At 37.3% G+C, this 22,837-nt stretch overlaps 1 protein-coding gene across 1 annotated transcript; it reads right to left on the reverse strand.

Moving 5' to 3' along the window:
* Nucleotides 1-1,268: 1,268 nt before the first annotated feature.
* LOC145160676 (DUF868 family protein (DUF868)) lies at nt 1,269-2,494 on the reverse strand. Its single transcript, XM_079079958.1, has one exon. It carries the CDS (start codon nt 2,371-2,373, stop codon nt 1,453-1,455), a length of 921 nt encoding a protein of 306 aa, XP_078936084.1. The 5' UTR covers nt 2,374-2,494; the 3' UTR covers nt 1,269-1,452.
* Between the last annotated feature and the right edge of the window lie 20,343 nt (nt 2,495-22,837).

Genomic DNA, 22,837 nt, shown 5'->3' on the forward strand with positions numbered 1-22,837 from the left:
TAGTTTGTAATACCTGTTAGTGGAAACCTTACAAAAAGTAAATTTTGCATCAATAGTGATTTTCGCAGTGCTATCTATTATGAAGTTATGGTTATTTGTGAAAGAAATAAAATAAAAAAGTTACTAGTTTGTTTAAATTATTCTCCCAATATGTTTATTATTGTCGTTTTCAATGAAAAATGTCATCATTGTAATACACCTTGTGTAAAGAGTTTGTCTATACATAAGAAGTAGTTTGTTTTTACTATCATTTAATGTTTGCATGTGGTCCTTAGTTGTGTTTTCTTTTTGTGTGATATGTGTATTTTAAGAGCCAATCCAGCAAACACATGATTAGCCGTAGTTTTGGTGTCCATGAATTAACAATGCCTTAGCAGTTAGCATTGACTATTAAATTGAATGAGGGACATAAACTGTCATAGAAATAAAGTCCAATTATGACAATCTTGTAGAATGTACTTTTCTGTGAATGTCACAAAACCATGATCCTCATCAATATAAAAGGTGAAGAGACTCATGATATGAACGTGTTCCATCAATTAGTGGGGGAAAAATGAAGTCCCGAGTAAAACTAGGGACCAAATTACAAAAAGAAAAATATAATACTAGTTGGATAGAAATATATGAAATTCTCTATCACCTCTTACTTTTCTTGTTGTCACTTTAACCACAAAATAACAATCTTTTTGAAAAGAAATGGATGAAATTCTGAAAAGTAAAGGGAATTGAACCCTTTCGAAGATTCGAAAAATCCCACCTAAATTTAAGCAAATTCGATATAAAAACTTTTAAGTTCGTTTATTGATACATTTACAATGAATTTCCTAGCTGTGTATTAGGGAAATTATTCTTAAACAACAGTTTTTCTTAAAAAACAACAATTTATATTTTATAAGGTTGTACAGTACAATATTTTAAAACATAAATTATTGTGTACGAATAGTCTTTCAATTAATTGATTAGTTGGATTTATTTGAGTTTTTGGACCATAATAAAAACAAGTTGCAGTTGGTTAAGTAATAAATCATAATAGCCTTCAATTGACTTAAAGGGACCAGTATAGAACCCATATGAACTTAATTTAATGAAAAGTACACTTATATGATCTTCGTATTCAATTATTAGAAATGGGTCAATTGATAAACAACATAAAGTTTCTTGCTTTCTCGACGTTTTCTCTCTAACTTTTTTGATTGATGAAATAATCAAAAAGAACATGTGAGCAAGTCTTCAAGACTATGTGAAACTTATCAAACCCATAAAAGAAATGATAAAAATGATATGAATTTAAATGGGTTAACACATGATCAGATCGATGATGAGGATGTACAACTTTTATTGCATGTGGTATGAGTTGATTGTAAGCTTTATTAGTCTAAAAAATAATTTATATGATAATTTGACAAAAATTCACATCAAATTGAGAAGAAATCTACAAAGAAAAATATGAACTTAGCTTTTAGTGGCATAAACTAACAATGAGAATCCTTTTTTCTGTTCATCATCACTCTTCACAATCTTCTCTTCCAACCACAACCTGCTATCCAACCCACTCCTTGTTCTGAACATGAACACTGCATGACCCGACCCGGACCCGGATTCTGTGTTGAAGAACCAGTCATGAACATCCCACATCAAATCCACCAACAATCCATCTAAAAATATGGTCTGATTCCCTCTGAAATTCCATTGTAACCTCTTCACCCGAATCACGACCCGTTTGTCGATGTAAACCACTAGAACTGGGTACTTCAACCCCTCGTTTTCTCCGGTACACCGGATCAGAATATCATGCGAACTTCCGGTATCGGAGAATTGAGCTTTTGTTGTGTAATGGGTGTTGCCGGAAAAGTGTTCCTTCCGGGAAAGTAAAGAGAATTTCCCCATCTGTTTATTGGTTTTGAGTTTCTTAACCGTGGACTCCTCAGGCATGTCTCCGATTAACAATCCGAGTTCGGAATCAACCATGATCAAAACGTAGTAACCTTCTACCGGCTCTGCTCCGGCGCCGTACTGAGCCGATGAGAGATCATAGTAAACTTCGAATTTCGAATCATTGATTTCGAACGACTTGTTGCCCTTTTTCTTACGGAAGAGTCTGGAATGCGTGTTTAGACGGAAGGCCGTTGTGGAGTCGTCGCCGGAATTGATCTGCAAGCCTTGGGTGGTGGCGTTCCGGTACCATGTGACGGTGATGAAGTGGTGTTCACCGGTGGAGAGGGTGGTTTTATACAAACAACAAACGGCGGTTTGGGTGGATGGGATCAAATTGGGGGAAATTATACATGAAGAAGCAGTTGTATAGCTTGAACATGACGATGATTCAGAGACTTGTACTGCGTATTGACTGTAGCATGAGATCAAATCCATCATATTTGGTGAATGAAACTGTGGGTTTAAGGATCTAAATGGGAGAATTCATAGGAAGAAGAGGGTGAATGTGATTCTCTCTGTCACACTCTCGTACCCCTTTTTGTTTATGCAAATCATCTAAAATAAACAACGAAGAAATGTCTTTTTCTCAATTCTTAAATTTTTTAATATAATTGCTTCTTTATCTGAGATTTTCTTAAATTAAATAATTCAACTTATTTTTATAAAATTATTTAAAATATAACCATAGTAACGACAAATCAATGGTTGGAGCAAGAATTCATCAGATCTTGGTTTATTTAGATTCTGAATGTTTACTAACTCCTTATAAATTGTGTTGATGTGGATTTTATGTCGTTTTTATTCGCATCAAAACTGTTTTTTGTTTAATTTTGTTTATTTATTTATAATTGAGATGGATCAAATAAAACTTCTAAAATTATAAAACCATGTATACGTTTATTTTCAAATATTTTCTATGTTAATAATTGAACATACATATATTTATAGATGAACATATATTTATAGATGAAAATATAAATATTTGATTATTTTCATATATATTTATAAGTTATTTTGATTTTATTTTTTGTTTTTAATATAGTTTTATAAGTTATGTTCAACACACCCTATTATAATTATTATCATAAAATATAAGTAAAATTTCAAACTAACTTTTTGACAAAAGATAAAGGCGGAGTGAATGGTAACAATGAATTTTAAACATATTCAACATTTTGAAAAGCATCAAACAATATCGTTGAAAATATGATTCCATAAAGTAAACGGGTTTAAGTTGATATTCATTAAAAGGTTATTATTTTTATAACCATTTGATGTTATTTTTTATATATATAAAAGCATTGCTCGATAAAATATTATCATCATTATCAACAACAATATTCAAATCAATAGAAATAAGATATGGAAGAGTTCCTACCAAAGCCAAAAACTAAACCACCACATTTATATAGAAGAAAACCAATATTTAAATACCAACATGGAAAACAAAACCATTTAACTAAATAGAAAAAACAGATTTATTTATAATTTAACGAATTAACAAAATATTCTTTAAAAATGTGTTCCATGAGTTTACTCGTGAGTTGATCACCCCCTAGACATTCACACAATCACACCCGTCAATCCAATGATTAATTTAGAAAAGTTAATAATGTTTTTAAATTAATATATATAGGAAGGAAAAATGTTTATCATTAGATTAACAAACATAACATGATTTATAGAAAAAATTCTGATAAAATCTTTTGATGATTTGTTTTGCGATAATTTTGTTGTTATTCATTAAACTTGTTTGATTTTTTTTTCTTTTTGCGTTATTTACTAAAAAAAATGAATTATAAGGTGCTTTTTCGAAAACAAATTCTTGTGAATCATGTAACTCTTAATTTGTTTAAATATTTACACAAAATTTCACAAATGGTCCTATTTTTTTTTTCAGATTTTCACTAATATAGTCTTTATTTTTTTTAGAACAACCATTTTATATAAAAAAACAAACTAGCAAAAAGCTAAAGGAAAAGTCAATTAGAGAAAGTCATACATAATGGGGTTTTGCAATTCCTGTAAGACCAAATAACCCAAATAGTGGTGATAAAAATTACTTCAATCGCTCTTCATTTCGATGGCCTCAATGTAATGTTATCGACCCAACTCATAATCTCATAGACGTTCATGAACAAAGGAAAAGGAAGATCAAGTCACTTAACTACTTTGTTCCAAATTTCTTTGGCCACTTCACAAACAAGAAACAGATGGCTACAATCTTCAATCTGTGAGGAACACATAGGGCATAAAACAGAAGTCAAGTCAATGCCCCTGTTAACCAGATTGTCTCTAGTAGGGAGTCTGTCTAGGATGGTTCTCCATAGATGAATATTAAGCTTAACAGGGACAAGCTTACACCAACGTGTCTCAGTCATGCATTCCTGCAAAATATTATTATCAATATGTTTTCTAGTGTTATTAACAGTAAAACCATCATCAGCGCTAATAGCCCACTCCCATAAATCTGGACGATCACCACACGAGACATTAGAAATAAGACTGATCAAACTTGACAATTGTGAAGTCGTGCCACCATTGACCCGGATTTGGCGGGTCCAACTCCAAATCCAACCATTATCACTCCATCTGCCAGCAACACAACAATCCTTCAACTTTTCCAAAGCAAAAAGTCTCGGGAACCGCAAAGAAAGAGTCTCTTCCCCAATCCAAACGTCATTCCAAAATCTAGTATTTCTACCATTACCAACTCGTCTGATAAAAAAAGAATAAGGCACAATGTGAAGAGCATTAAGCTTATCCTAGAGCTTCACAAGATTGGCCCACACCCCCCCTCCCTTCGGTTTTGGAGAGTTCGCTCCCAACCCACCATGTACACCATGGATATTATGAATCATCTTAACCCAGAGCGCTTCCTCATCATTATAAAACCCCCACCTTCATTTAATAAGAAACGCCATATTAAACGCTTTTAAACTTCCAATACCCAAACCACCTTTATTCTTAGAATTCAACACCAAGTTCCATATAATCCAAGAAATCTTTCTATCTGAGTCACTACCTCCCCAAAAGAAACGAGAACGCAACGACTCAAGAACACTATTCACAAGCCCCAACATTTTAAACATGGACATGTAGTAAATACCAAGCCTATTAAGAATAGATTTAATTGACATCAATCTACCTCCCACGGAAAGCATATTCACTTTCCAATTAGCCAATCGCTTGTCAAACTTTTGGATCACTTTTTTCCAATTAACCATAGGATTCATATTTGCACCAACCGGTAACCCAAGATAAGAAAAAGGCAAACTAGCTGGCGCACATCCAGTAATAACAACCATCTTTTCTACTTGTTGAAAACGAATACCAATATCATACAAATTTGATTTTTGTAAATTTAATTTAAGGCCTGACACCAAGTAGAAGCAATTGAGAATAGCAATCAGATTAGCAATGTTTTAATTATCCCACTCTCCCAAAAATAAGGCGCCATCGGCATAAAAAAAATAAGATAATGAGAGACCACCGTCTCCCACCACAACACCGCGAAATAGATCATGGCTCACAACATCCTCTACCGTCACATGCAATCCTTCCATAACAAGAATAAAGAGAAAATGAGATAAAGGATCACCTTGACGAAGACCTCTTAGATGCGAGAACTCCTTTATAGGACTTCCATTTACTAAGATGGAGGTTCGGGAAGATACCAAGCAAGCTTTAATCCATTGTATCCATTTCAGATCAAACCCCATATAAGATATAATCTGTAATAAGTATTCCCAGCTAACCGAATCATATGCCTTATCAAATTCAACCTTAAGAATCATTAAGTTCTTTTTTTTTATACCATTGAATAAGCTCATTCATAATCAAAGGACCATCTAGGATTTGATCTACCTTTAACAAAAGCATATTGTACCGTATTCACCAAACCATCAATTACCAAAGCTAATCAGACGATAATCTTTAAAAAACGAAGGATTATCTACTTTTGGAATCAGAGTAATGAAAGAAGAATTACAGCCATTAGGGATATGAGTTGTATCAAAGAATTCTTCAAAAAAAATTGCAGATATCTTCCTTCATAAGCTCCCAAAACTTTTTCACAAACCGGAATGAAAAACTATCTGGACCAGGAGTCCTATCACTCCCGTACGACCAAATAGCAGCACAAATTTCCTCTTGTAACATCTGGACTTCCAGGTATATTATCTATTCATTTATTTTGAGGACTATTGGGCAACTCGACGAGTTGGTGCTACAACTCGTCGAGTAGAGTCGCGATGTGCCACATGAGATTAATGATCTACTCGACGAGTCAGAGAGCCGACTCGCCGAGTAGACGCTGTGGAGAGAAACCCTAAATCCCTGGGTGTAGGGCCTATATAAGGACATTTATAGCCTCATTTGCGGCTCATCAGCTGCTTAACCCTACTGTGTGAAACCCTAAACGAGTGTAGTGAGCTAAGAGAGTCTCCAAGCTAACCTTGAAGGATTTTAGTGCATCTTGAGGAGGAAGAGGATCTTGTTCAGCAAGAAATAAGAAGGAGCTTTTGGGGTTCAGGCCATTTCATCCAGAGCTTCAAGAGGAAGGTAAAAAGCTTGAACCTTTCCCCTTTATTTTGTTAGATCTCATGAGTTTGATAGATTAGGGTTTTCATCACAATTTATTTGGGACATGGAGCATACTAAGTTATCAAGAGGTTTAAACCTCAGATCTAGACCTTGTGAGGTCCCTAGAGCCCAAAGGTCCCAACTTTATTCATTCATATGAGGAGTATGGTGTTTAACACCTTGTGAGAACATGTATTGGTAGATTGGAGCAAAACCACCATGCATGAGCATAAAGATCGAAGCTTTACGTGACAATCGAGCCTTAGGATGGTAGATCTAGTGTTTGCAGTGATAGATCTGCCTTAAAACGTCTGAATGAGAAATTAGATCGAAGAGACTCGTCGAGTCCATGTCCTGAATCGATGAGTCGGCTAGGGTTTGTCCCGATGAGCTTGACCATACGGAAGCTCGACGAGTTGGGGATCAACTCGACGAGCTGAGTTGGACTTTTCATGAGACTTCTGAGGAAAACAGGTGGACTCGCATAGATGCACTCGGCGAGTCGGGTCAAACTTGGACAGTTGACTCGAGTTGACTTCTGTTGACTTTAGGGTCTGGTCAATATGAGTAATGAAGACCATGGAGGGGTAAAATGGTCTTTTACCCATTCCAAGAAAGAGAGCAACCTTTGGTATATTTGAGTATATGTAGAGTAATTAGAAATGATTATCCTATGTGTTAGGTGGAGGCTAGTTCGAGATTTCCGAGTACGAGACTTTTACTTGCTAGCTTACGAGGTGAGTCTTCTCACTATACTTACCATGAGTGGTACCGTTGTGTAATTGGGATGTTTATTGTGCTTAACTGTGTATCATAATATTTTGCATCATGTCTTGTGAATTATGCTGAGTATTGATATTATGAGCGTATTGAGTTGGGACCAGAGGGTCCCACTGAGACACATTGACCAGAGGGTCTTATTGAGTTATAGCCTAGAGTGGCTAATGAGCCGTGTGTGGTATTTTGGGGAACTCACTAAGCTTCGTGCGTACCGTGTTATGTGTTATTTGTTTCAGGTACTTCTTAGGATCACGGGAAGGCGCCGGCTTGATTGTACACACACCTGCATCGGAGATATGTATTTGGATGATCTTGGATTTGTATTATAAACGATTTTGAGACAAGTGTTTTGATAACTTGATGTTTGTGGAAATTGTGATTTGGAAATGATATATTTGGGTTTTAAATGAAAAATTTTGGTTGAAAATTTATGGTGTTACACCTCTTCAGAGAACCTCGAGCCCAACACCTCCCTATGTGCTGATGACAAATACAAAAGCCGAGGACTAGGATGAAAAGAAGAAGCCACTGAGAACCTTTTGAATTTTTCTTCAAATAACTGAAAGAAATGATCTTTAACATGGACCGATTCATCAACCCAAGAACCATCAACCATTACACCTGATATTGCCAATTTTCTTCTTTTTCTTTTGAGCATATTATGAAAAAAACTAGTATTCTCATCTCCATCTGTTCCCTATTTAATTTTCAATTTTTGAGCCACATCAATTCCTTCAATCTTGTCAAGATCAACTAATTGCTTTAAAATATCAATTCTAGCCAAAACAATATCATCTTCATGTCTACCACCGTCCAACAATGAGTCAATACCATCTAACTTGCCCAAAAGATCTTTTTTCCGACCATTCTTATTAAAAATCACCCCTTTATGCCATACTTTCAATCTGTCTTTTACATTTTTAAGTTTATTTTTAAAAACAATAAACTTATTTTCATTCGTTCCCATGTCATTATGTAACGCCTAGTTCCTGGTATGCATTTAAATTATTTGTTTATTCATTTTGGAAGGGCTACTCGACGAGTTGGTGGCCCTAACTCATCGAGTAGAAGTCAGAATATGCGCGGGTTTTAAGTGAGCTACTCGACGAGTCGAAGTCTTGACTCGACGCGTAGGACAATCTGGATGAAACCCTAATCTTTAGGGCTTGCACCCTCTTTAAGCATCATATCTGGCCTCCACCCCAGCCTCCATCACTTCCAAACCCTAATCTCGAAACCCTAATCAACCTTGAGTGATCTTGAGCTATTTCTTGCCATTTTTTTTATTTAAAGCTAGAAGAAGGAGGCAATGACTTGGAGTTGCAGAAGGTCCAGAGCTAGGGACTCATTTATGTCTTGATAGAGGTATAAAGCTTATACTTTGGCTTCTGTTCACTTAGATCTTCATTTAAGCTTGTATATTGTCACTTTTGGGCCATTTACAAGGTCATTCCGAGATTTGAACTCTTGGGGGTGTAAGGACTTCAGATCTGGGCACTCTTGAGCTTTAGGAACTCAAAGTTGCCACCTTTATTCAGCCATGGTCCTATTCCATGACTTAGACCTCCATTTTAGCTTGTGGTGGGTGTTTTAGCTTCATAACACCATGCATGCACGTAAAGTTAGCAACTTTACGTGTAATGCTAGTCTAAGGAGTCCAAATCTATGAGTTGGAAGCATTGGGACTGATTAGAATCGATTGTATGGATTTGGCATAAGAGGGACTGGATGAGTTGTTCTTGTGACTCGGCGAGTCGGGTCGTGGACCCCTAACCCTTTTCTGGTCTGAGTGAAACTGTTAAGTCTAGGAGATGACTCAGTGAGTTTGGCAAGATTAGGACTCGGAAATTGAAGAACTCGACGATTCCAAGGAGGGACTCGACAAGTTAATACATTTTGTCCCGATGTTATGACAGGAAGAACTCGACGAGTCTGGGAAGGGACTCGATGAGTTGACACGGTTGAACACGAGACCGAGTAGCATGGAACTCGACGAGCTAAGAGATAACTCGACGAGTTGGGGTTGACTGGGAGTTGACCTTGACTTTGACTTTGACCAGGATGTTGACTTTGACCATGGGTAAAATGGTCATTTTACCCTGAGAAGGATTACCATATTTTTGACTAAGTATTATTGTGATATTCATAGCCAGTGAGTCGTTAAAGCAGCTATCAGATATTCCTCACCACGAGTTTTTGCAGACAACTTTGCGAGGTGAGTTTCCTTTAGTAGGAACGGGTCTACGGCACCAAGGTCGTCCCGCAGTATGATTATGTTAGTAGCTGAGTGTGGGCGAGGCCCATATCTCCCAGTTAGCTGAGTGTGGACGGGGCCCGTATCTTATAGCTTATTTTGATTATGGATATATGTCTTGTTGATAGAATTAGTTATACTTGTTGTCTGTGTCATACTTGTATGTATGTCTAGTAGCTGAGTGTGGGCGGGGCCCGTATCTCATGGTAGTCGAGTGTGGGCGGGGCCCGTATCTCGTAGTAGCTGAGTGTGGGCAGGGCCCGTATCTCAAAGTCAGCGGAGTGTGGGCGGGGCCCGTATCTCCTAGTTAGCGGAGTGTAGGCGGGGCCCGTATCTCCATGAGTGTGGGCAGGGCCCGTATCTCTTAGTTGCATGTTATGTGTATGGTATGTGGTAGTTTGGGGAGACTCACTAAGCTTCGTGCTTACGGTTTTCAGTTTTGGTTTCAGGTACATCCACTAGCAAGGGGAAGGCTTGGGATGATCGCATGACACGCACCACAACTTTAACTTGGGATTGTTTAGACTCTGATATTTTATTCACATGATTTTGATACAATATTTGACATGATGTTTTGAGATACATGATTTTCTTATGACGATGTATGATTTATGGTTTTATTATAAGTTTTAAAAAGAAATTTTTGGATTGTATTTTTGTTGGATTAGGTGTCTAATCCCATAACTATATTTGGTATGTACTTGACCCGATTGTAGCATGGTCCTTTTGGGTTGCCTTCACACTGGTGACTAGACATGATGATTGTTGAGGAGAGAGGCTGATTTATTATTAAGAATAATAAAATGGGGCATAAATATGATTTATTAATATATTATATGAATAATATATTAATTTGGAATCAAACTATTAATTAGTATATAATCAGAAATTAATTTGGAATTAGTTTTGGGATTAAAGGAACTGATTAAAAGTACAGGGGCTGTTTTGTAATTATTTGATAGTTGAGGCTTTGGGCCATTAGATCACCTTTATTAGGGCTAGGCCGAAAATCCTAGAAGGATCTAGGAGTTTTCGTCCAAGGGCCTAATGTAAGGAGGTCCATGGACTTGCTTAGGCCCTAAGCTAAGGGATTAGGGTTTCCACCCTGAAACCCTAGCTAGCCTCAAGTATAAATAGACCCCCTAGGCTCTAGATTTCGTACAACCCTTGGAGAAACCCTAGAAGAGCCATTTTTGGAGCAAGATACCCTTTCTCCTCTCTCTCATATTCATCCTCTCACTCAAGTGTGTTTGTGAGCCATTAGACGTACTACATTTGTGGTACTTATTCTCAAGAGCAAAGGAACTTCAAGATTTAGTTGTTATTCCTATATAGCAACAAATGTATGTAATCTAATCCTTTTGTTTGTGTATTTCGAAATTATTAGATGCATATTAGGGTTTTCTCTTGTGTTCATAAGTTGCATGTCTAATAGTGAAAACATAGATCCAAACTAGGGTTGCATGCACACATAGGATTGTTTGTATAAAACCCATCAGTGGTATCAGAGCCTTTGGTTGTTGTTTTCAATTAGATTTGATACAAAAGTATGAATTTGACAAATTAGGGTTTATGGCAAATAAACCCTAGGGCTTGGATTTTCGAAATTAGGGTTTCAAAACCCTAGGTTCGAAAATTGATTAGGGTTTTTGAACCAGTTCCTTTGGCCTTCTAATTTCGAAGTTTAGGGTTTCCTAACCCTAGGGATTTTAGAAATTATGATAAGGATTGAAATCCTTGCCTTCCTCCCCAAGAATAGGTCATTTTCGAAATTTTAGGGTTCATGATAGGGTTTCTTATTTTTGGTAATTATCTCTTTATGTGATAAATTGGATAATTATAAAATTTGAATTATCCCTTCCATGTTTTTCAAAAATTAGGGGATAGGGATTAGGTTAAGTTATTTTGATTAATTTAATGGATAATCCTTAGTTGGTTTAATAAATTAATTAAATATCTAATTAATAGATAATTATTAAATCAATTTCTTTTAAATTTAAATTAAAATGTTTTAATTTTCGAAATTTAAAAGATTATTCAAAACCCTAGTATTTTGAAAAGTTTAAAATACATCCTTATGGATATTATTAATAATTTAATTAAGTGATTAATTAAAAGATAATTAATAAATCCATAAAAGGTTTAAATTTAATTAAATTAAATGTTTAATTTATTAAAGGATTAAACCCTTATTATTTTAAAATGTTTTAAAATACACCCTTATACTATTATAGAATTAAAAGTTTAATATTATATATGTATTAGTAAAGAGTCAATCTTACCGTTAGTAGGCCTCATTCACGAAGCTGGTCTATAAGGGGTGTTTAAGGAAGCGACTTGTAAAATGACCGTCATTGGGTATCCACTCTTACCCACCGCACCCTTGACCAGTGGAGGGTCGTTAGCCGAACGGGTTGGATAGGACACAACCTTCCATTATAAGTATAATGTAATGCAAGTAACTAAACGCCTTTATAAATTCCCAAAATATTAGTTACTTAGGAAAAATGTGAATTTGGTACTAATCCATGAAATTGCACATTGCACCTTGTTGGTCATTAGTGGAACGTGTGTGGTTAACCGGCACACTAATATGGCACCAATGAAGGATGGCAATGGGTATCTCGTAGATTATCGTAGATCAATGGAGCGTGTGTGGTTAACCGGCACATTGATTAGGCGATAAACGTCTTCGGGAGTACCAAGCTAATTTGCATGGTTATTCACACCTTGTTTGTGGTCCTCGGTATCCCAGTCACAAACTTGAAGGGCATAATCGGGATTAAACATGTCATTGAAATGTTCAATGGATCTCAAAATATCTAGGAGTTTCAATTCATTTAAAACTTAAATTTCTTTTTCGTTTTTCATGGTGGAAATTGGTAAATCGTCATTTACCTACCTTCAAATGTTCTGCAACTGGATTACGGCATCCCTCTTCCGAGTTGTAGAATATTGTGTTAGGTCCTAGCCTTAATATCTCATTTGGGTGTTTTATTAAGGACTCAATCGACTAACTTGAATTTTCTCCCGTTTTGTAGATGCGTGATTCCAACTGTGGTCTTCCCAAATCCCATGGACAAAGTTTTCCACATGAAGATGATATTCCACGATTCGATCGAGGAATACGAGATCATTCTTCAATTCCTCCACCTCCTCCTATTGTTCTCCCTAACCCACGTGTTCGAAGGATTGAAAAGTTCAAAGTCACTCAAGCCCTATTGGAAAAAAGACACGAAGATGGAAAGTCTGTGTGTGCACACGTCTTAGAGATGAAGTCACACATTGACAGGTTGAGGATGTTGGGTGTTGATGAAGTCACACATTGACAAGTTGGCTGTTGACTGGGTTCTTCAATCACTTACTGACTCATATAGTGAGTTCATTAGAGAGTACTATATGATGGACCACGACGTGACCCTCATTGATCTTACCTATTTGCTTATTGCTGTTGAATCAGCAATGATTTGGTGGACTGGTCAAGCAAATTTGTCTGGTAAATCAATGTCCCAACCTTCTATGGACAATGGCAACATTGGAAGTCCAGAAAAGTTTTCTCTACGCAAGAGAAAGGCTAAGTCTGAGATACTCCCGTATACCATTCCAGAAGAGTCCACATGTTTCTACTGCCAAGAGAAGGGGCATTGGATGCGAAGCTTCCATCTTTACCTGAGAGATCGCAAGGATGGAAGAGTCAAGATGTATGACTCTGCTTCAGGTAAAATCCACTATCTAACTCTATTAAGTTCCTATTTGTAGATCCTTAATACTTGATGTGATAAGATTACATTTTGATGTTTTGTAGGATCGCAGAAAAGAAAGTAAGCTTAAAGGAAAAGTGAGATGAGTCTGATCGTGAAGAAATGGATTTCGATCGCATGGTTCGATGATCGGATTTTTTAACTGCTACTTAGAGAGTTATGATAGATTGCTTAGGAATATGTAATAGCATAGTTTTCATTTGAATTGCGTTGTAAGGACAAGTTTTTTCTGCATTTTATGAATAAAATAAATTTTGATTTTCTTATTTATATTTCCTTGCAATGTCATTTGTGAAAATTGGTGTTTGAATGTTTCTATTGTTAGCGATATTGTGAATGGATTTGATTCTTAATTATGTTATTTGTGGTGGTGTCGAAAGTTTACCAAATAAGGAAAGATTCTCATCACCCAAGTCTCAATTGGACAGAAACTTGGAATCATACAACTTGTATTGTGTGATGAATGAAAATCTTCGTGTTTGGGAAATTAAGACCAATTCCTTGTTCACATAAGAATGTCAGTCAAGTGAAGGAATGGAGGGTCTGGTACACAATGTTGTGCACTGGTCAAGTCCACCACAAAGAACGATGAGACTATTCGTCATGATTTGCTAAAAGTTTAGTAAATATGGTTATACATACAAGATTAAGTGTAATTCTGAATCATTGAAAAGTTTCAATGTATGGCGGAACGAATAAAAAGAATCAATAAGGCAGAAAGATAAAAGGTTTCTCCAATCTGAGAAGAAGGGAGAGTACTTTTGTATCATGTTTTATGATCGTCTGAATGATTATGAAACCGTATCACAATTGATCCTCCAAGGACAACTTAGTAAACTAGTATGGCTAAGTAGAGGAATCGTGAATTGTTAAAATGGTTAAATCAAAAGGTGAATCATACTCCGTTCGAATATCGAGTCTTAGAGTCATACTCCAAGATTGTGACATAGTCTTAAGTAGGTTTATAACACTTATCAAATATGGAATAGGAAAAGTTTTTTTATTTCTGCACATTTGAAATTGGTAAGTTGTGATGTCTTGGATAAGACAAATGACAACTAAGACCGATTGTGTAAAGTGTTTGTCTTGACAGGAACCCGCACTAACCCTTGAATATTTGTTTTGTCAAGGAATGTTTCTTGACAAGAGAATCTTATATGTCAAGAGGTCAGTGGGAGTCTTAAAGATCTTGAAAAAGTTTCAAGAACTAATCAAGAGTAGACCTAATTGTTTATCACTAGCACACGACTTGAGTTTTATAACCTATCGTGTTGATATATTCTTGTTTCTGTGCTATTATAGTTGAGTTGACTGTGCATGTGAGTTCTATGAGTTCTCATTTGAGTGCATAAAGGCAAATCACCTTAATCAATGAAAGTCCATTGATCTGTGTGGGTGAGTTGCTCAACTACTTGGAAGACATGGTAGGCCCTTGTGCTGCCAGATGGCAAGAAATAAAGATTGAACAAGTTCATTCCATATGAGTTTGGATTTGTCACAAACATTGTCTTATGATTATGGTTATGACAAATTCACATGGATAGGAACACATACACCATAAAATCTAAGTGATAAGGTTTCTCTCCATTTCATGAAAATGATTGTGAGGAAATGCTTCCACTAAGAAGATTTTAAGGAGATAGCGATTGTGTAAATTGCATTCTCAAATTCGATTATGATTACGACATCCCTCTTCATAGTTCGAATTGTGAGATTTGGCAATTTGTTTAACATTTAAGACTTATTGTTGTAAGTTCTGAAATTGTTAGACACACGTATGAGCTTTCTAATAGAAGATGTATGAGCTTGGATAAAAGCTTATCGAAGCGTTTCGTGTCAGAAATATGAACTTTTGGTAAGAAAGTCAATAAGTATTGATTTCTAGAAGTCTATCTGTTTTCTGAGTACATGTCAAAGCTAGTGGGAGCATAAGTGTTATGCTGATAAGGATATAATTATCATGTTAGTGGGAGCATTATTATTATGTTAAGTGTTGCGAGCTAGCAATATTAATTATAGAAAACAAAAGTTTCAATTCGCAAAGTTGCAGAGGTTGAAAAGTTGTTTTACTATTATTAAGGGACAGAAATTTATACTTCATTTCAAATCTAAAAGCTTAGATTGAGAAATTTTAATCAAATTTAGTCAAAGAACATATATGAATGTTATGTTGAAAAGATTCAACATAAGGGAATTTTATATATATGGCAATATTATAGCAAGAGACTGGTAAAGTATCACGTCTTTATGTAAGACCTTATGAATCGTATCCCATACGCTTCGGGTATAGGATCGATTGCATATGCTGTAATATTCGATCGTTCTGTCTATTCCAAATGCCTATGACATTAAGAGGGAAAATGACGAGAACCGTATAAGACTAAAGTAAATTAAACAGCTGTCAAGGACGATCTAAGGTTCGCCAAGGATTGGTCACTTATGGGCAGTTGGAAGTATAGTAATGGATGGACCATATTGACATTATTATGAATAGATAGTATTCTATTTAGAATGAGTTGTCATATGGCAAATATGGAAATGTTTCCAAAATGGGAGTTGGATATTAAAAATCTATGAGTAGGTTAGAAACTTTTATGCAAGAAGGATGTTGAAAGGAATGTACTTTGAATGTGAGACTTCATATCCATGGAGTTGTCTTGTAACAATCTCCAATAGAGCACTTTGTAATTTCATTGGTAAAGTCTTGGTGACTTTGGTACTATGACATTACAAAAAGATCATTGCATAAAATGTTAGAATCTAACACATTCTAATAGTGGCAAGAATTCGGTATTCTTACACTTGTGATAAGGATTAGGAATTGTGAAATGAGCGTCATTGGAAATGTGTTCAATGGATCTATTTCACAAAGTAAGGACCGTAGGTAAATATAGTGTGCATGCTTGGAGCATGGGACAACTATTGTTATAATTCAAGTATTAAGTTGATTATCCGAAACATTATACAATGAATAATGTGTAATCGATATGGTGATTAAATAAAAGGTGTTTTAATTATACTCAAAAGTTTTGAGACCATATTGGATTCGATTATTCTTGTGTTTTACTTCGCATGTTTTGACTTCCAGAATAACTAGGTTATTCGAACATCCACAGTCGATCATACTTTGGAAGTAGGTAATGAGGTAAGATTGTCATGAATCAGATTGTAGATTGTCTAAAGCGTTTTAGACATAACAAAAGTCTGTTGCAGTGTTCATGAGTGCTCATGAAATAAGATTTGAGTATTGGATTAAACCCACGCTCACGTGAATCACTTCATGGATTTTATCACGGGTGATTGTGAGACGATAATATCTTATATTCTTGAAACGGAGACATGTGAGTTGTAGTTTGAAAGTCGGTTGCACATTGACATATGTAAACGCACCAGTAACTTGATGTTATAAAACATATTGTTGTGTGTGATTTGATGAGTAAGTACAAGCGAGCATTTAAGTCGAAGTTTATCCGTTCATTTTACCCTAAGAGGGATAAAAACGATATTTGTGGCCCCTCGATGATTTAGTGATGACACCCTAAGCGCTTGGACAAGCCTGGACTAAGTTGATGTGTTCAATTGTAGTCTGTTGTCAGTCGTCATAAATCGGGAAACGACACATAGACAGAGAGAATGATTAAAATCCATGTCTCATGTCTATATGATATTTAGAATGGAGGAATATATGATCCCTTATTTAAAGGCCACCTTGCTGATAAGATCAGAGTTCGACAACGACTTTTGAAAGCTACGATTGCTAATCAGGTTCTGAAGTCGTACTTGCAAAATAGTTATTAGACTTATCCAAGTGGGAGACTGTTGGATTAGGTGTCTAAGCCCATAACTATTTTTGTATGTACTTGAACCGATTATGAGCATGGTCCTTTTGGGTTGCCTTCACCATAACAACTGATAGGATGAATTATGGAGAAAGAGGATTAATTATGATTTATTAATATATTATAAGAATAATATATTAATTGAGAAATCATATTATTTAATTAGTATTGATCATAAATTAATTTGGAATTAATTTAGTGATCAAAAGAGACTGATTAAATAAATGGGGACTGATTATGTAAATCAGTAATAGTTGTAGTTTGGGCTCATGAACCCCATTGGTATAGGGTGGACGAAATCTCTATGAGAGTCCATAAAGATTTCGTCCAAGGCTTGTCCAATAAGGATTCCATATGTTGCTTAGGGGCTAAGCAAAGGGATTTACGGTTTCTATTTCCAAAACCCTAGAAGCCTCAACTATAAAAGGACCCCATTAGCTCCCAAGTGTGAGTTCTGGTTGCGCGAGGTGTAGTTCCTTGGGCATCTCGTCAACCAGAAGGATATTCTGGTCGATCCGGCCAAGATAGAGGTCGTGATGCAGTGGGAGGTTCCGAGGTCTCCAACTGAGATTCGGAGTTTTCTTGGTCTAGCGGGTTATTACAGGAGATTTATCCAGGATTTCTCCAAGATCGTCGTTCCCTTGACCCGGCTGACTAAGAAGTCGGTGACATTCCGCTGGGGGCCTGAGCAGCAGGCGGCCTTCGATACTCTCAGACAGCGGTTGTGTGAGGCACCGATTTTGACTCTGCCCGAGGGAGTAGATGACTCCGTGGTGTATTGTGCTGTAACGCCCGTAGATTCGGGCTAGTCAATTTAGAGACGATAAGCGTCAAAAATGACTTTTTAATAGAAGATTATTTAGAATGAATAATCTTAACCAAGTCATAGTATATGTTACAAGGGTTCCGTACATATGAAGAACGCCGCAATCCGAGTTATAACGAAGAAGTTATGGCCTGTCGAAGTTTTACGGCAAAACCGGCACGGCACCGGGAGATGTAAATAGTGAATTTACGATAGAAGACTTTTTTGCCTTAGTGATCTAAACAAAAGTTGTAGTATACGTTAAAACGAGAACATACAAAAAAAGAACGTCAAAATATGACTTCGTATGAGGAAGTTATGATTTTTCTAAGATTTGGCATAGCAGTGCACAGCCCGAAATTCGAATTTTAGATCGATCGATATTTGGCCAACGCAACCTAAATGAGAATTGAAGATCTCATTAATAGTAGTGCAACGGTAAAAAGACAGACGAAAACGGACATCGGATGAAGAAGTTATGAATTTTTAACGAACTTTTCATGTCCCGGCTTGTTAAAAATATAACTTTAAAATAAAATCAAAATTAGCCGATGTAGTCTAAATGAAAGTTGTAGAGTACGTCTCCACCTACGCGTGGATATAAAGAGCGTCAAAAACGGAGTTCGTATGAACGAGTTACAAATTATAATAGCATATTTACATATTAAAATAAAGTATAAATCATATATACGTACACATATATATACATATGTATATATCATTAGAAAGGTATCGACGATGCGGTCATTATAAGACTAGTGTTGAATACTTTCGACATTAGTTTAGTACAAATATCGTTAAAACTATTTAAAATAGTATTATCAAGGGGTGTTTAGTCGTTTATATAACTATAAGGTCATTAAGTAATTATGGAGGGTAGTTTTTGTAAATTCAATTACTATAAATAAGAGCCTTGGGCTCTCATATTTCTTGCATCATTCTCTTGATTCAAGAGTCTTTCTCTTCTTATCCCCCGAACATTTCGGTCCCTCGTGATTCGACTTCTCTTTCTGTAGTTTTAGTATAGTAAGGTGAGCGCTGAAGCGCTGCACGAATCTTTACTAGAAAGATTCAGCGACGAAGTTCTGCCCATGCAGAGCCCGACTCCTAGCTAAAACCCCATTGTAAGTAATTTATTCTTACCCTATTTTAATATAGCTTATATTTAAAATTAGTATTGTAATTATGAACTTATAATAAATATTTGGGCTATTATTATGACTTGTATAAGTGTCGTTATAATATCTTTTTAACTACTCACGGTACGGTGAATCTGGTTTAAATGGCCGCATAGGGTTGTTGGATTTCAGAAGTGCTATATGCCAAAATGGTCCTGCCCTCCGGTGTTTTATGTCTGGCCCCTGTCTGTACATAGTGGTTGGAAAATATTGTTTAAACGCTTATATAATAATTATAATAATGCTAAGACTAATAATTAGTCACGGTAAATATTAGACTAAAATCTAGTGGTAATAATACTAGGTTTCGTCGAAGGAAATTATATTGTTAAGAAGGAAAGGGCTGTCCGAGTTTGGAATCATCACTTTAACAAGTGAGTGCATAGTTACTTTCATCTTACACATAGATATGAAGTATTTTATATAAATTACGTGCTATGTGTGCATATTATTTGAATACTTGCTTTCTATGCTGGATGAACGATTTTATACATGTTTTAAATAATTGAAAATGTATATGTATTTTATATCTACGAATATGTTGGGTAAAGCATGGGTAGATGAACGATGAGAGATGAAAGATGGTATGAGTAAACATTGGCAGCTATAGACTTAGTGCCTAATAAATAACATCGGCAACTATGGACTTTGTGCCTATTAGATAAACATCGGCAGCTATGGACTTAGTGCCTATTAGATAAACACCGGTAGCTATGGACTTAGTACCTGTTAGAGAAACGTTGGTAGCTATGGACTTAGTACCTGTTAGATAAATGTTGGTAGCTATGGACTTAGTGCCCGATAAATGAAGATTAGCAGCTATGGATTTAGTGCTTTAAGAACGAGCATTGGCAGCTATGGACTTAGTGCATGTCATATAAACCCTGGAGGCGATGGACTTCGGAATGAACGAATGCAGGATAAATGACTCTTAGTGTAGACCTTAAGAGTAAGGAAGATAATGGGGATGGGTAATCGGGTTGATTGTTTGATGTTTAAACATAATAATTAAATTATTGTGGGTTGAAAACCCTATGTACTCATCAGGTTTCCCAACCTGACCCACTCAAGCTTATTTGTATCATAGGTGTCGATATGAAGCTACTTTACACTGAGGGATTTAAAAGAGATGTAGATCACTATTGTAAATGAATGTAAGTTCTGTTTATGCTTATGTTTTTGTATTGACGATGACATCCCAAGGTTTTAAAAGGAATAAAAATACATTTCTTCGGAAATGCTTTGATGACACATTTATCATGTTTTACTAGGAACAAATTCCGCAACATTTTTATCAAAAGAAGTACTCTGATTTTTATAAAGCATAAACAAAAAAATCGGTCTTTTCTGGCCGTGAAAATGGGGATGTCACATGTGACGCGTCGATTACGGGCATGCGTGCAATTCTGATGCAGAGGGGTCATGTGATAGCCTACGCATCGAGGCAACTGAAGCCTCACGAGGCTAACTATCCGACGCATGATTTAGAGCTGGGGGATGTAGTGTTCGACCTCAAGATTTGGCGGCATTACCTCTATGGGGTCCGTTGTACCATTTACACGGACCACAAGAGATGGATCAGCCGAATCTGAACATGAGGCAGCGTCGGTGGTTAGATGTGGTAAAGGATTATGACTGTGAGATTATTTACCACCCGGGCAAGGCCAATGTGGTGGCCGGCGCCCTGAGCCGCAAGGCGGTAGCGGCTCTGATTAGAGATATATGTTTGAGGATGACGGTGATCACTCCACTGTTGGAGCATATTAGAGAGGCGCAGGTTGAGGGCCTGAAGGAAGAGCGCCAGAAGTGTGAGAGGATTGTAGGCCGGGTGGCCTCATTTGATTATGATAGCCGAGGGTTGTTGACCCTGCATGGGAGGGTCTGGGTTCCACACTGGAGCAGAGTACGACAGGTTCTGATGGATGAGGCCCATAAGTCGAGGTTCTCCATCCATCCTGGGGCGACAAAGATGTATCGGGATCTTCGCCCTGATTATTGGTAGCCCTGCATGATGCGGGACATAGCGTGGTATGTGGAGAGGTGCTTGGCCTGCAGGAAGGTCAAGGCTGAGCACCAGAGACCACACGATAAGATGCAGCCGCTAGACATTCCCATGTGGAAATGGGAAGATATCACCATGGATTTCATTACTAAGCTTCCCAGGACCGCGCGAGGGGTAGATTCGATATGGGTCATCGTTGATCGGTTGACCAAGAGCACTCATTTTATCCCGATCCAGGAGAGCATATCGGCCGAGAAGCTAGTCAAGATATACGTGCATGAGATAGTGGCACGACATGGAGTGCCTGTCTCGGTGGTGTCAGACCGAGATGTCCGTTTCACTTCCAGATTTTGGAAGCGGTTTCACGAGGAGATGGGTACTCGTTTCACTTCAGCACCGCTTTCCACCCTCAGACAGACGGATAGAGCGAGAGGACGATACAGACTCTCGAGGATATGCTCCGCGCATGTGTTTTGGATTTCGGTAGCAGTTGGGATACGTATCTTCTGTTAGTGGAATTTTCGTATAACAACAGTTACCATACCATCATAGACCGACCTCCCTTCGAGATGCTCTACGGGAGGAAGTGTAGGACCCCAATCTGTTGGGGTGAGCTCGGTCAGAGAGTCATGGGGGGTACTGAAGTAGTACTCAAGACTACAGAGCGGATCCAGCAGGTTCGGAGCAGGCTCCAGAATTCTCAGAGTCAGCAGGAGAGCTACGCCGACAAGAGGCGTTCAGATTTAGAGTTTCAGGTGGGCGACATGGTCCTGCTAAAGGTCTCACCCTGGAAGGGTGTCATTCGGTTCCGGGAACGGGGCAAGTTGGGCCCCAGGTACATCGGTCTGTTTAGGGTTTTGGCCCGGGTTGGTCGGGTTGCTTACTGGTTAGATCTTCCAGCAGAGCTCAGCCAGATCCACAGCACCTTCCATGTTTATCAGTTGCGGAAGTGCTTAGTGGATGATTCAACAGTGGTACCCTTTGAGGATATTCAGGTTGATGACATCCTGAACTACATTGTGCGACCTGTAGCAATCCTTGATAGGAAGTCGGATGAATTAAGGAACAAGAGGATGGAGTTGGTGAACGTGCAATGGCAGCACCACAAGGGCTCGGAGTGGACTTCAGAGCCCGAGGAGGAGATGAGGGAACACTACCCAAAGTTGTTTTCAGATGCATCAGACTTCGAGGATGAAGTCTAAAACAAGTGGGGGAGAATTGTAACGCCCGGTTCCTGGTATGCATTTAAATTATTTATTTATTCATTTTGGAAGGGCTACTCGACGAGTTGGTGGCCCTAACTCGTCAAGTAGAAGTCAGAATATGCGCGGGTTTTAAGTGAGCTACTCGACGAGTCGAAGTCTTGACTCAACGAGTAGGATAGTCTGGATGAAACCCTAATCTTTAGGGCTTGCACCCTATTTAAGCATCATATCTGGCCTCCACCCCAGCCTCCATCACTTCCAAACCCTAATCTCGAAACCCTAATCAACCTTGAGTGATCTTGAGCTATTTCTTGCCATTTTTGTGATTTAAAGCTAGAAGCAGGAGGCAAGGACTTGGAGTTGCAGAAGGTCCAGAGCTAGGGACTCATTTCTGTCTTAATAGAGGTATAAAGCTTATACTTTGGCTTCTATTCACTTAGATCTTCATTTGAGCTTGTATGTTGTCACTTTTGGGCCATTTCCAAGGTCATTCC

This window comes from Lactuca virosa, chromosome 2 (genome assembly GCF_052849685.1).
Source record: "Lactuca virosa cultivar CGN04683 chromosome 2, Lactuca_virosa_CGN04683_v6, whole genome shotgun sequence".
Taxonomy (NCBI): domain Eukaryota; kingdom Viridiplantae; phylum Streptophyta; class Magnoliopsida; order Asterales; family Asteraceae; genus Lactuca; species Lactuca virosa.